Source organism: Protopterus annectens, chromosome 1.part0 (assembly GCF_019279795.1).
Source record: "Protopterus annectens isolate FY-2018-M chromosome 1.part0, PAN1.0, whole genome shotgun sequence".
NCBI lineage: Eukaryota > Metazoa > Chordata > Ceratodontiformes > Protopteridae > Protopterus > Protopterus annectens.
In genome coordinates, this window is record NC_056725.1 from 805,752,762 (window position 1) to 805,766,298 (window position 13,537).

The 13,537-nt window shown below is 44.6% G+C and overlaps 1 protein-coding gene across 1 annotated transcript in view; it reads left to right on the forward strand.

Moving 5' to 3' along the window:
* The first annotated feature begins 2,348 nt into the window (after nt 1-2,348).
* Nucleotides 2,349-13,537, forward strand: part of LOC122794642 (arf-GAP with dual PH domain-containing protein 1-like) — a 1,143,274-nt gene continuing 1,132,085 nt past the window's right edge. The window contains exon 1 of the mRNA XM_044063238.1: nt 2,349-2,844. Within this exon, the coding sequence (XP_043919173.1) occupies nt 2,754-2,844 (91 nt within the window). The 5' untranslated portion in view covers nt 2,349-2,753. The remainder of the gene's footprint in view (nt 2,845-13,537) is intronic.

Here is a 13,537-nt window from a genome sequence, read left to right on the forward strand (position 1 = left end):
TATATATATATATATATATATATATATATACACACACACATGTACACACACACTCCATTACATGCTTACACTGTCTCCTGAATAACAAGTTAATAATTTGCACTACCAAACAAAGTTGTTCACATGTGGTCCTGAATGCCTAGGCAGCCTAATCTGCTTTTCTCTTCCTCCTTAAGTCGTTAGCAGCTCTCAGCTCTGGAATGTCACACGTCTAACAGCTTACACTCATTCAACACCATTTTCTGAAAAAATCAAGTTAAAAATATAATGCAAGCAAATATAACTATTTTAATGCTTGTAACCTCAGAATATTATTTGTCTTTAAAGTTTCACACATTGTCATTTATTGGAAACTGCACACCTTAACCACTTATCAGAACACATTTATTGGCCAGATTTGAGCTTTCTCATGACAGCAAGATATTTTTCTATGACTGCTTGTTTATTGAGAAATTTACAAAAAATATGAAAAATATGCTTAATTAGCCAAGTAATACTAAATAAAATATCTCTAAAGATGCACAATTTACAGTACAAATATAAATGACAAATTTCATCAGCACAATCTACTGTTTCACTTGATGCCATGCGATGATTTGTAAGTTACTTGCTTTTAGAAATATGGACTACTGGTAGGAATATTGCATATATTCATAATTATTTGCAAGCAAATAGCAAAATATCCAGTATATTGTTCTGTAAGGGAACATTGACAATACATTTTCCTACCTTCCACAACTGGGTTTCATACCATGGACTCAATAAAATGTAGCTCTCCCAGACCAGTTTTTTAAAATGGGAATGTAAATGTCAAACTATGAACAAGTGACAATATGAACATTTCTGCTGTAGGCTATTCTAAGAACAAGCGACAAAATGAACATATCTACTTTAGGTTATTTTAGATTTAACAACAGTAGTATAATATTATTTATACCCTTGTTTCTTTTGCTGTCTATTATTAACTGGCATGTCAACTGTTTAAGGAAGCAAGGCTGAAAAGTATATGGATGCTTTTAGGCCCTATGGGTGTTCAATGAAAGTAAAAAAAAAAAAAAAACAACTTGCTAGGTCTAAACTGCTTTTCTGCAGAGAGAGAGAGAAATTGAACATCTTTGACTACAACCTACAAGAAAACCACCGCAAAAGCAGCTGACAGAACAACAAAAGCAACACACAGTTTATAAAGACAACAAACACTGGACCCCAGCATTAATAACTAATCAAGATTACCAGGTCTTCATTCAGCTGCAATAGACGCGATCGTAATAAAACCAAAAGTGTCAAATCGTCAATTTGTTCATAAACAGCAGGGCTGATACATTAGCTGCACGCTGCAGCTGTACTTAATGAAATTAAGAAGCGCACCAATACAAATGCAATATTCAGACAAGAAATAATGTTCCAAACTGTCGGTGTCACGCTTCCTCCCGCATCTAGTAGCTCTACCTTTCTGCACTTACCAAATATCTGAAGATATGTTGTCTATTGCCAATCTTCTTCACCTTTCAATCAAAATGAAGCTCATTCACTTTACTTTATTGAGACAGCCCCTGCCTCTCCAGGCATCAAATAGTAATGTAAAAAAAAAAAACATGGGGATTATTACTCTTTTTTTTTTTTTTTTTTTCATAAAACAAAATAAGTGTTTGGTACTGGTCCGCTGTGTGAGTTAGCTTTAGCATTAGCACTTAGCCAACGCGTGTATATCGGAGGATTGAAAAGAGCTTAAACACTTTTTATTTTTTTTACTATATTTAACATTTGCTACCCTCCCCCGCTCATATACGCGGCGGCCAAAACTTGCAAGAGCTTCTGTCTTTTTCTGTAAGGGTTAAGCACTGTGTTCCGTAGACGTTCAAGTAGCTACACCAATAAAAAAGTGATAGCAGCTGCAAAGTATGTCAAGAAATTATCAAAATAAAAAAAAATGCATGCAGCAGACGCACCTCTCAACTGCACAGATTTTCACATGATGTCCAGATTTTTGCCTCATACTTCTGGTCCATTTCCCATAAAACATTTTTTTGGCAAACTAGTTGAAAATCGTTTAATACTGAAGTCAGAAAATAAATTACAGACGTTTGAGTTATAGATTTCATATCCTTCAGAAAATTCATGCTAATGCAAGACCTGCTATTCTATCAACTTTCTAAATTTGTAAGAACAATATTTAAAATGTGTCCCTATTTTTGGCCCTTTATCCCACTTTTATTTATGTCTCTGTCCAGATTTCTTGCTCTAAGAGGTATGACCAGAGTTGCTTAGGTGTGCTATCCCAAAGTAGGTGAAAATATAATAAAATAGACCCGCAGGAGGGCGCGTCTGAGCTCCGACTTAGTTTTGTTGTGTGTTTCTTTAAAAGCAACAATGCGGAAAAGAGATTCAAAAAAGTAGCCCCGGGTGTTTAGCTGAACGCTTCCTGCAAATCCACTGTCTAGAAAGGTGAGGGGGGATTAATGCCAGCCATTGCGCTCTTGGACAGCGGCAGTTAATTCTGGCTCGGGAAGTAATAACGTGTTGATCTACCTGTTCGGACTAGTCTGAGGCACCTACTTTCCTGTAGGTTGCAGGAATCGCATACTAATTTCCATACGCTACTCTCACAAAGCTGACTTGTCAGTGATTTGGTGTCCCCCTCCCCCAAATCCTCCTTTCATAACCTGCCAGCATAGGTGAGGCGACCACGGCAAGGCGGGTCTGTTTCATAGTACTGTAATTAACTTCGTGTGGAAGTACTGAACTTTTCAGTAATGGCAGGGGAAAAGATTAGGAACCAAAAGGCTCTGAAAGAAATGATTAAGAAGGATGGAAATAATATATGTGCAGATTGCCAAGCTCCAGGTAAGGCATTTTTGATTTCCCTGAGGATATGTATCTTAAATATGCAATTTACAGTGGTGCACAGCATGTGTATTTAACTGTGAAAAACGGATGATCGTGAGGACTACGTTTTAGAGACGTAGCTGGTTTTAAGAGTGCCCAGTCTTAAATGATATGTATCTTTATGCTTATGTAATAAAATAAATATATTTGCAAAACGGCTTGCATTTGATAACGTAGGAAAATAATCTATAGTGTATAAATATTCCACAGTGAGAGTTTCCAAGATTTTCTTTTACTTTCTCCGCAGTCACATTGATAGGTGAGCTTATATTATTGAAATGGTATTAATAACAGACAGGCCACAACACCAAGTTGGAGGCTACTGTGAGTAATCTGTCTTTCTGCAGTCTTTTGCCCTGTTTTTCTGTTGCTTTTTTGTTCTTTCTCACTTTCCCATTAACAAAAAGTGATTACTATGAAACTGCAGCTGCCTCTTTATTCTATACCTGGGCCAATATCTAAACATTTTAATACAATAGTGATGCTTTGTTACAGGATTGCCAGTTCTGAAACACAGCTGTGTAAAACTCTCATTGTGAATGTGCAGGCTAAGTTTGGAATGGTTAACTGGTGGTGAAGTCCAAAATCTGGCTTGAGAAGTGATTGTACCCTAAGTTATACGTGATTCTCTATGAATGAGTTGATAGACCAGCCTTGGGCAGTACAAATTTAGGTTAAAAATATCTCCATTGTCTTATAAAATATAACCCCAAAACATTGAGCTAAACTTCACCATGGAGTGTTGGTAGAATAACCGTGCAAATTGTGCCATGTACCTTTCTTTGCAGAACATTAGTACAGTTTGAGTGCACAGAAAGCATGGTAGATATTTGAAACTTGTTGACTTGTATGCTTTGTCTGGATGTCCTAATTGATTAAAAAAAATTCTCATTTTAACAGAATATCAGCACCAAAGTCCACTATGTTTATGGTGTGTGTAGGCACCCCTCCAAAGGTACTTCTTGCCTTACCACCTGTCTGAGATTTTGCCTAGATAGAATAAAAAGGAGCAGGGTGGCCACGGTGGTGCAATGGTTAGCATTGCCACCTCACAGCAAGAGATCCTCTGCTGGGGTGCCTTCTGTGTGGAGTCTGCATGTCCTCCCTGTGGTCGCGTGGGTTTCCTCTGGGTGTTCCGGTTTCCTCCCACATCCTAAAGACATGCTGTAGGTGGATTGGACACTCTAAATTGGCCCTAGGTGTGAGTGCATGCATGTGTGTGCCTTCTGTGGAAGGTTGGGTGCCGGGCTGGCAACTCAACACTGTAAAACTCCACTGCCAATCATGAGCGGACAGGTGATCCGCTGTGGCGACCCCTAACCGGGAAAAGCCGAAAGAAGAAGATAAAAGGCGCAACCTGTAATGTATTGTTTTTGCAGATCTTCTTGGCTTCAGGTGAGTTTTTTTTTTTTTTTTTGCAGCAGGCATTGTGCTGAGCTGCAGTGGTGGTGAAGTGAAAGTTAAAGGTGTAGGTCTAAGCTCTTGGTTACTTTTTGTGTGATCCTCGCCTATGGTTAGGAACTTTGTTTGGTGACTGAATCCAAAGCTTATTTAAACAATCCTGTATTAATCTGTGATTGACTGTGCAGCGGCTTTGTAAGAGAAATGTTTTTGTATTTATATTTTATTTTTTACCACTGCTTTTCCTGCTTTGATTGCACAGACTGGAATGTCTTTGAAGATTCTGTTGCTAACCTGCATGAACTGGCAGACATAGTAACATCTTGTGTCAGCTTCTGTGAAGATGTGTCTCCACTAAGACCTGGTTAAAATTTAACCGCAAACCTTGGTTTATTGCTAAACTTAAACAGTTTCATCAAGCCAAGGAAGATGCCTATAGAAGTGGGGATAGAATTAGAAGTTATGTACCTACCATAACGTTCCATGTTAGTTGTCTTCTCCCGCCTTCTTTCTTGCTGGATGGGTTCGGAGCCGATCCTCGGCTCCGACTCGGCACTTGCTTAGCTTGAGAACTCCTTTTACCAGCTCGAGGCAACCCTATATCCCATGATGCAAGGCGGGACTACCTCAGATCTCGTTTGGTAGCTAAAATACCCTGCTAAGGACTAACCTAGTAGAACTAGGAAAAAACAAGTCCATAACAAAGGAGTCCTCTAATGAAGACTCAGGAGGGAACAACCTGAGAAGAGGAAACTCTTCAAGATCTGTCCAGGCCAGGGGGAAGGAGGGAGGGACGCAAGAAAGAAGGCGAGAGAAGACAACTAACATGGAACGTTATGGTAGGTACATAACTTCTAAATGTTAAGTTGTCAATCTCGCCTTCATTCTTGCTGGATGGGACCGCGTCCCTAGCACCTGTATCCTGGGTGGCTCAATGGAACAGACTCTTGAGAACTGTGGAACCAAAACTGGCCCTGTCCCTAGAGGCCAAATCTAATTTGTAATGAGAGACAAAGGTATGAGGAGTGGCCCAAGTGGCCGCTGCACAAATTGTATCAATGGGTAGTCTATCCTGAAAGGCTGCAGAAGTGGATAGACTCCTGGTTGAGTGTGCTTTCGGTTTAGAAGGTAGTTGCTTGCCTCTGAGCGAATACACGTAAGAAATGGTGGAAGACAACCATCTGGATAAGGTCACTTTTGATACTGGGAGACCTTTCCTGTTTTCTGCATAGGAGACAAATAATTGGTCTGATTTCCTGAATTGTTTCGTTCTATGCAAATAGTACCTGAGCTGACGATGGACATCCAAAAAATGAAGCTTTTGTTCAGCTCTGTCAGAATAATTAGGGAAAAAGACTGGTAGATCGATAGATTGATTAATATTAGTTTGAGAAACAACTTTGGGGAGAAAGGACGGATTTGTTCTCAAGGATACCCTGTCCTTGTGAAAAACCAAGTAAGGGGAACGGATGCAGAGAGCTTGAATTTCGAAACCCTTCTTGCTGAAGTGACAGCCAGTAAAATATAGTTTTCCAGGTCAATAACTTCAAGGAACATGAAGCAGACGGTTCAAGGGTGGTAAAATCAAGGATGCTAACATTAAATTCAGATCCCATTGCGGAGGAGGATGTTTTATTGGCTTCAGGAGAAAAACTCCTCTCAGAAAGGCTTTGCATAGTCTATGTGACATAATGTTATGATCTTGCAAGCCAACATGATACTTGGAAATAGCCGCCAGTTGAACTTTTACTGTAGATGAAGAAGATCCTGACTGAAAAACTTCAGCCAGGAAATCTAAAACAGAATGCACAGGAGCAGTAAAGGGATCAATATTTCTGGAGTTTGCCCAAAGGGAAAACGCCGCCACTTGCTAGCATAAACGGTTCTGGTGGACGACTTCAAAGAAGCTACTAAGATATCTCTGACAGGATCAGAGATCATAGGAAGCCTGGCTAGGGAACAAAGTGGAGCAACCAAGCAGTGAGGTTGAGAGAATGAATGGCCCGGTGCTGTTGACCCGACTGGTGGATCAAAAGATCCGGAACTGGGTCCAGATGACAAGGCTGCACCAGGAGGTGACGATGCAGAGACAGAAACCAAATTTGTCGAGGCCAGTAAGGGGCAATGAGAATCAACTTGGCCCTCAAAACGGTGGCTTTCTGAATGACGTGTGGAATCAAGGGAAAAGGAGGAAAAGCATAGAAGTCCCGGGGCCAATCCTGGGTTAGAGAGTCTCTCAGGGGTTGGCCTGGTAGGGGAAAGAGGGTGAAGAAGTCGGGGCACTTGTTGTTTTGGGGTGTAGCAAAAATATCGCAACAAGGTGTGCCCCACTTCAGAAAAATCTGGTCCACTATAGATTGATTGAGAGACCACTCGTGAGGCATGAGAATGGCTCTGCTCAGCCTGTCCGCCAAGAGGTTGGACCTGCCGGGGATGTGCGTTGCTATCAGAAACCGATGAGAGGAGATTGCCCATTGCCAAAGTCTGAGAGCTTCTCGACACAACGTATAGGTCCTGGTCCCGCCCTGCTTGTTGATGTACCAGACCACGGACATGTTGTCCGTTTGCACTGCAATAGTCCCCGCGGGAAGAAAGTCGTTGAGGGCTTGCAACGTTAAAAGCACCGCTCTTATCTCCAGGACATTTATGTGCAGATGGTATTCTATGGGTTGCCACATCCCGTGGACCATCCTGCCCTGATAATGCCCCCCCCACCCGATCAGAGAGGCATCCGTAGTGACTGTGGCAACCGGAGGAGGGGGAACAAATGGTCGGCCCTGATGAAGAAGAGGGGAAGATATCCACCAGTTCAGATGAGTCCTGCACGATTGTGTGACTAAGATTTCGTGTCTCATCGGAAGACTGTGGAACGACCACTGAGTGAATAACATCCACTGCAGAAGACGCATGTGGGAGCGAGCCAGTGGTAGAAGAACAATGGCCGCAGCCATAAGACCTAGAACTTTTAGTATCAATCTGGCTTTGACTTTGCTGCTCTGCAATAAAATCCGAACGTATTTTTGGATGTCCAGAATTCTCTGACCTGTTAGTCTGGCTAACAACTTGACGGTGTTTAATTCTGCGCCTATAAAGGTGATAGATTGGCAAGGCTGCAGAGAAGATTTTTCGAAATTCACTGAAATTCCCAAACTTTTGCAAAGCTGCAGAGTGTAGTCTCTGCTCTGAAGAAGCTGATGCTTGGTGGTGGAGAGGAGCCAGTCGTCCAAATAAGGAAACACCTGGAATCCTTGACGTCTCAGATGAGCTGTGACCACTGCCATGCATTTGGTAAACACTCTGGGGGCTGAAGTGAGGCCAAAGGGCAGGGCTCTGAATTGATAATGACTGGTCCCTAGCCAAAAGCGGAGAAACCTCCTGGAGTGCCTGTGTATCTTTATGTGATAGTACGTGTCCTGAAGGTCTATAGAGCACATCCAGTTGTCCTTGCCCAGAAAGGGCAGAATGGACTGAAGCGTGACCATCCGGAATCTTGCCTTCTTGACAAATCTGTTTAGATTGCTCAGGTCTAATATTGGTCTCCAATCTCCCGTCCTTTTGGGGACCAAAAAGAATCTCAAGTAGACGCCAGATCCTACTTGGTCTGCTGGAACAGTCTGGACGGCTCTTTTTTTCTAGGAGCTTTGAAACCTTCTGTTCTGCAAATCCCTTTGACCGGATGAGATGTCTGGAAGGGATTGGTGAGGTACGGGATACCTTTCGAAGGGGATTTTGTAACCCTCGGATATGATCGACTGTACCCACGAATCTTGTGAAAGGGAACGCCAGGCTACTGGGTACAGCGAAATCCTTCCCCCGACTGCCTCCAAGGGTGGACAGTCGGGCAACACCTCAAGGGTGCTGAAAGGGCTTCTCAGGAAGAGACTCCCTGTTGCCCTGGTTCTGAGGACCCCCCCTGCCTCTAGGGCAGCGTTTATTATTGTTACCCCCTCTGCCTCTGGGGGTAAACTGACCACGTGTGTCCGGCGCAGCTCCTTGGGCTTTACGGAACCACATCTTCCCTCCCTTCTGACCCTTGGGATAGGGTCTAGAAGGGGTGGAAAAATGGACTCCAACAGCAGAAAGAGTTTTGCCGTCCTGCTCACACCTGGTCAAGGTTTCCTTCACCTGAGGTCCGAACAAAGCCGAACCATCAAAGGGGGTATTGGTGAAGGACACCTTAAAGGGGTCTGCAGAATTACAAAGCCGCATCCAGGCTTGACGTCTAAGAGCCACTCCTGTGCCTGCAGCTCTGCTCGCTCCATCGGCTGCATAGGATATGAGCCGCATGGAGGAGTTGGTTAAGGAATTCAGGATTGCTAGCTGTGAGGCAATCTTTTCTTGAGCCCCAGCAGCAGAAGGATCCTGGACCACTTCACCTAGTTCCTTGAGAATATCTCTTTGAAGCCTGGTGAAGTGACAAAGGTAGTTCAGCGAACGTATAGCAAAGGTCGCTGAAGAAAACATCCGCTTTCCATACCTGTCCATGGTCCTAGAATCTTTGTTAGGAGGATGGACAGGTACTGAAGGATCCGCAGTTCCTTCTTGGTGGCCGCCACCACCATAGCATCCACAGAGACACCCTTAGAAAGAAACTGCTTGTCTGTAGAGGCCGTAATAAATTTGGATGGTCTCCTGGGGACAGGTTCCACAGAATCTGGAGCTGCCCATGCCTTCCGAGCCACTACCTGCATAAGTGGGTCGAAAGGCGGAGACACCCAGGAGGTGGAGGGTCGGGATCCAAAAGCCTCCAGGTATACCGACTCATCCTCGGAGGGGTCAATGGAGGGCCAATTCCCCCTCTGTTTGAGGAGCTCAAGGATGTCTGAAAAGGAGACATCCTCAGAGGGGGACCGTGGGGAACCCTCCGACTCATCTAAGTCGGTATCAGATGTAGTAGACTCAGGGGAGTCTGTGTGTTTCCTCTTCCGAGGGGGTTCCCCTGCAGGATCAGGAGACACCTCGGAAGAGGAAGTTTATTCCCAATGGGGAAACCTGGGGCGATGGATCCCTGGGCCTGAGAGCAAGAGGCTGGCAAGAGGCGTCTACAGGCACCGTAGAGGGAGGAGCTAAAGGGATGGACCGTTGACCTGGCTCAGGTGCCAGGACACTCCTCATCACCTCAAAGGCTCCCCTCCCGGGGAGGCCGGAATATTCCCGTTCCGAGGAAATAGGAATTCCCGGCTCCACTGAGAGGGAAGGCTCCGAGGTCGATGTCGGTGCCGAGCTTACCAAAGCCGAAGCCCCGAGAGGGAGAGCGGGGTCGGACAAGGGTCCGATGCCACTAGCCCCCTCGGAGCCGACAAGGGAAACTCGACGACCGGATCCCTCCAAGGAAGGTCTCATGGAAGAGATCGGAGCCGAAGACGATGGAGCCGAAAAAGGATGTATCGGTTCCGGCGCCGACACGGTCGCTGTCCCGAGAAGCTCCGGCTCCGAACTCTGGAGGGGAGTCAGAGGAGGAAATTCAAGGGGTAAGGCAATAGCCGAAGTCTGCTGAGACGGGCTATGGAGCATTTGGGCCAGTGCCTGCGACTTCAACAGCCTGCTTACCACCCTCTCTAAATCGTGGTCAGACAGCCTGGAAGATCTCGAAGATTGACTCCGCTCCGACAAAAGAGGAGACCCCGGAGCCGAGTGGATAGACTCCAAAGAAGGGGACCGAGATCTCTTCCTGGACGAAGCCATCGGAGCCGACGTCCTCTGGGTTCCAGATGGAGCCGAAGGCTTCTCGGCTCCAATACTGGATAATATGTCTGCTCCAGCCGGAGCCGACAAGGCGACAGCAGATTGGGTGTCGGAACCGATCGGAGCCGACCCCACCACCTGAGAAGAAAGATCGGCTCCGGCCGGAGCCGATCTCGACTCCGAAGGAGTCGGAGCCACCGGGGAAGGCTTAGAAGCTGTAGCCTGAACCTTAGGTGGCTTAGAAGGTTTACTGGACCCAGTTTTAGTGGGTGAACCTTCTGGCTTTAGTAAGCCACGGAGGATCAATTTATTCCTCCTTTCCTGCAGGACTCTCTGGCTAAAAGAGTGACATAAAGCACAGGAGTCCTGCAGGTGTAAAGGCCCCAGGCAGTAAACACAAGAAGTGTGACCGTCTGTCAGAGACATCTTCTGACAGCACGAGTCACACTTCTTGAAGCCTGAGACCTTTACTTCTTTAGACATAGTCCAAGAAAAGAGTGAAAATAACACTCACACACACCCCAAACAGTCACACAATTAATTAATCCCAACAAACACAGACACACAGAGGGATTAAGAAGGGAAGCCTAGGCCTAACTGAAAATTTTTAAACTTTTAGAAAAACTAGAAGTTTTTAACTATAGGGGAAATAGGGTGGGCTGTATGAACACTATACACTATAAAAAGGAACAAGGGAGAGATAAACACTGACTAAGCTGTTTGATTTATTTTGTCAGTTTGAATTTTTCAAAGTGGCTAAAAAAAGAACTATTTTGAAAAGCTAAAAAAATCCAATGATCCTGCATCAGTATGGAAAGGCCTACAAAACATTGCAAACTACAGGAAACCACCCCCTACACTGCGCTAATTACCATCTGGCTGATGACCTGAATGTTTTTTACTGCAGGTTTGACGAGCTTGAGGTTACAGTGTTCATACTTGTATGACTCTCTTCCACACATTCTCATATTCAGTCTGCATTAATTATCTTTGAGGAGGATGTGTGTCATTTTTTTAAAAGACAACAAATTAAGAAAGCAGCTAGTCCAGATGGGGTTTCACCTTCCTGTTTAAAAACATATGCTAATCAACTGGCTTCTGTTTTTACTTAGATTTTTAATAAATCATTAGAGCGGTGTAAAGTTCCCTTATGTTTCAAACAAGCCACAATCATTCCATTGCCTAAAAAATCCACTATAACAGGACTGACTGACTACAGACCTGTTGCTTTGACATCAGTGGTCATGTGTTAGCTCACTTGAAGGATGCAAAAAACACTATGAACACTGAAAACCAACCAACTGTCCACAAAGAATAATAAACAGACCAGGAAATCCACCTTGGTGTCAGACAGCCAAACTCACAATGAGGTACAGCAAAGCAAGGTAGAAACTGAAAACGCCACTGGCAAAAATGGTGCTGGAAAACCTTTTATTAATGCCAAAATTTCTCCACGTTTTCGTTGACCAAGGATCTGATGAAGTTGCTTGGTCAACGAAAACGTGGAGAAATTTTGGCATTAATAAAAGGTTTTCCAGCACCATTTTTGCCAGTGGCGTTTTCAGTTTCTACCTTGCTTTGCTGTACCTTATTGTGAGTTTGGCTGTCGGACACTAAGGTGGATTTCCTGGTCGGTTCACTTGAAGGATATTATAGCTCCCTCATTGGCCCCCCTTCAGTTTGCTTATCAAGAGAACCGGTCAATGGAAGATGCAGTTAATATGAGCCTGCACTATTTCTTGCAACGTTTTGACAACCCAGGGACATATGCAAGGATTGTATTTGTGGACTTCAACTCTGTATTTAATACAATAACTCCAGAACTACACTTGAAACTCCCCCAGCTTTTCTTTCCTGCTTCCACCTGTCAGTGGATCACCAATTTTCTAACCAATAGGAAACAGCAGGTGAAACTGGGGAAATTTACATCTAGCTATCACACAATCAATAAAGGTGCCCCCCCCCAGGGATGTGTGCTCTCCCCACTGCTATTCTCCCTCTACATTAAGGACTGCACCTCTAATGACCCCTCTGTCAAACTTATTAAATACACAGACGATACAACCATCATTGGGCTTATCAGGAATGTTGATGAGTCTGCATACAGATGGGAGGCTGAGCCCTTTGGTGTTGTCAGAATAATCTGGAACTGAACACTCTTAAAACTGTGGAGATGACAATGGACTTTGAGTGGTACTGCAACGTTATCCCCCTCTTTGTTTAATACTGCTGTGGAATCCTTCAGGTTTTTGAAATCTATAATCTGCCCTGATTTGAAGTGGGCGACCAATGTAGGGTCCATCATAAAAGCAACAGCTGAAGTTCAATCTCCCACAGGAACGGTTGATTCAGTTGTATGTAGCAGTCATTAAGTCTTCTCAGCTCATCCATAACAGTGTGGTTTGGATCTCTGTCTAATCATGACAAAGATAGGATGTTCATCGTCTCCCATTGCTGCAGTCCTGACAAATGGGTACTCCGCTGCCCACCATCGGCCCGAATACCAAAGGGCTAGAACCGGCGTCGGTCACGGGCACCTGAGACTGACGTAAGTACTTGTCAGTACAAATGCGCATGACCGACGCCATAACCACAGTCTTTCTTGCTCCTCAGCAGAAGCAGTTTTTGCAAGTGCCGTTCGGCGTTCTGGAATTGTCGGTTTTCGAGTTTCAGACCGGATACTAAGTTGGCTAAGTACCCTGTTGGGAACATTTTTTGTCTTTTTCTTGCCTCAGTGTTGCCGGATGTCAGAAAAAGTTAATAACTGTATTTCTTGTAAACAGATTCCTCACAGGGATTACCATTCACTCTGCATTCCTTGTTTAGGGCCTGAGCACGACGTTGTTGGGTGTCGCTTTTGTGCTACTTTTAACACGCGTACTATTAAACGTCGGTTGGACTGTGCTAGGCTGGTGTTTGGTAAACGTTGTAATTATAACATGCCATCGGATTCTCCGACGACCTCTTCTTCTAAGAAGCGCAAAGATAAGTCTTTGCGGTCCAAACAGGATGAGGCGTCCACTCCGGACGTCGGTTCTGTGGAACCACTGACTGCTTCAGTGGCTCCTTCTGACAGTTTACCAGTGTGTCTAGGGGAGCCTTTGTTACTGCAGGAAGTGGCTTCTCCTGTGTTAGGCCAGGCTGAGGGTGCTTCTTTGTTGTCAGTGGCTTCCTCCCCTCATAGGGTAGTTAGACCTCCTCCGTCTCAAGGCAAAGGCCATTCTAAATTTAAGTCTATCCCTGCTGGTGCTAATCCCCAGGGTCCTGTTCCTAGGAAGCACATGTTAAAGATGGCTGAAGATTTGATTACTTTAATTAGGGGTTCCATGCCCCCCCCTGTGAAGAGGCCCAGGATAGACACAGAGTTGGAGGGTCTGGTTCAGTCTTCCAATGAGTCAGATTCCTCTGTGGAAGAGCTTCAGGATTTCCCTCCCTATTCTGATTCAGAGGCTGAGGACGCTACTCCCTCTGCGCCCCCTCCAGAAGATTTTTCTTTCTCTGAAACTTTGCATTCCATGAGGGAACATTTCCAGTGGGATGGCCAGGATTATTCTGATTCTTGTAA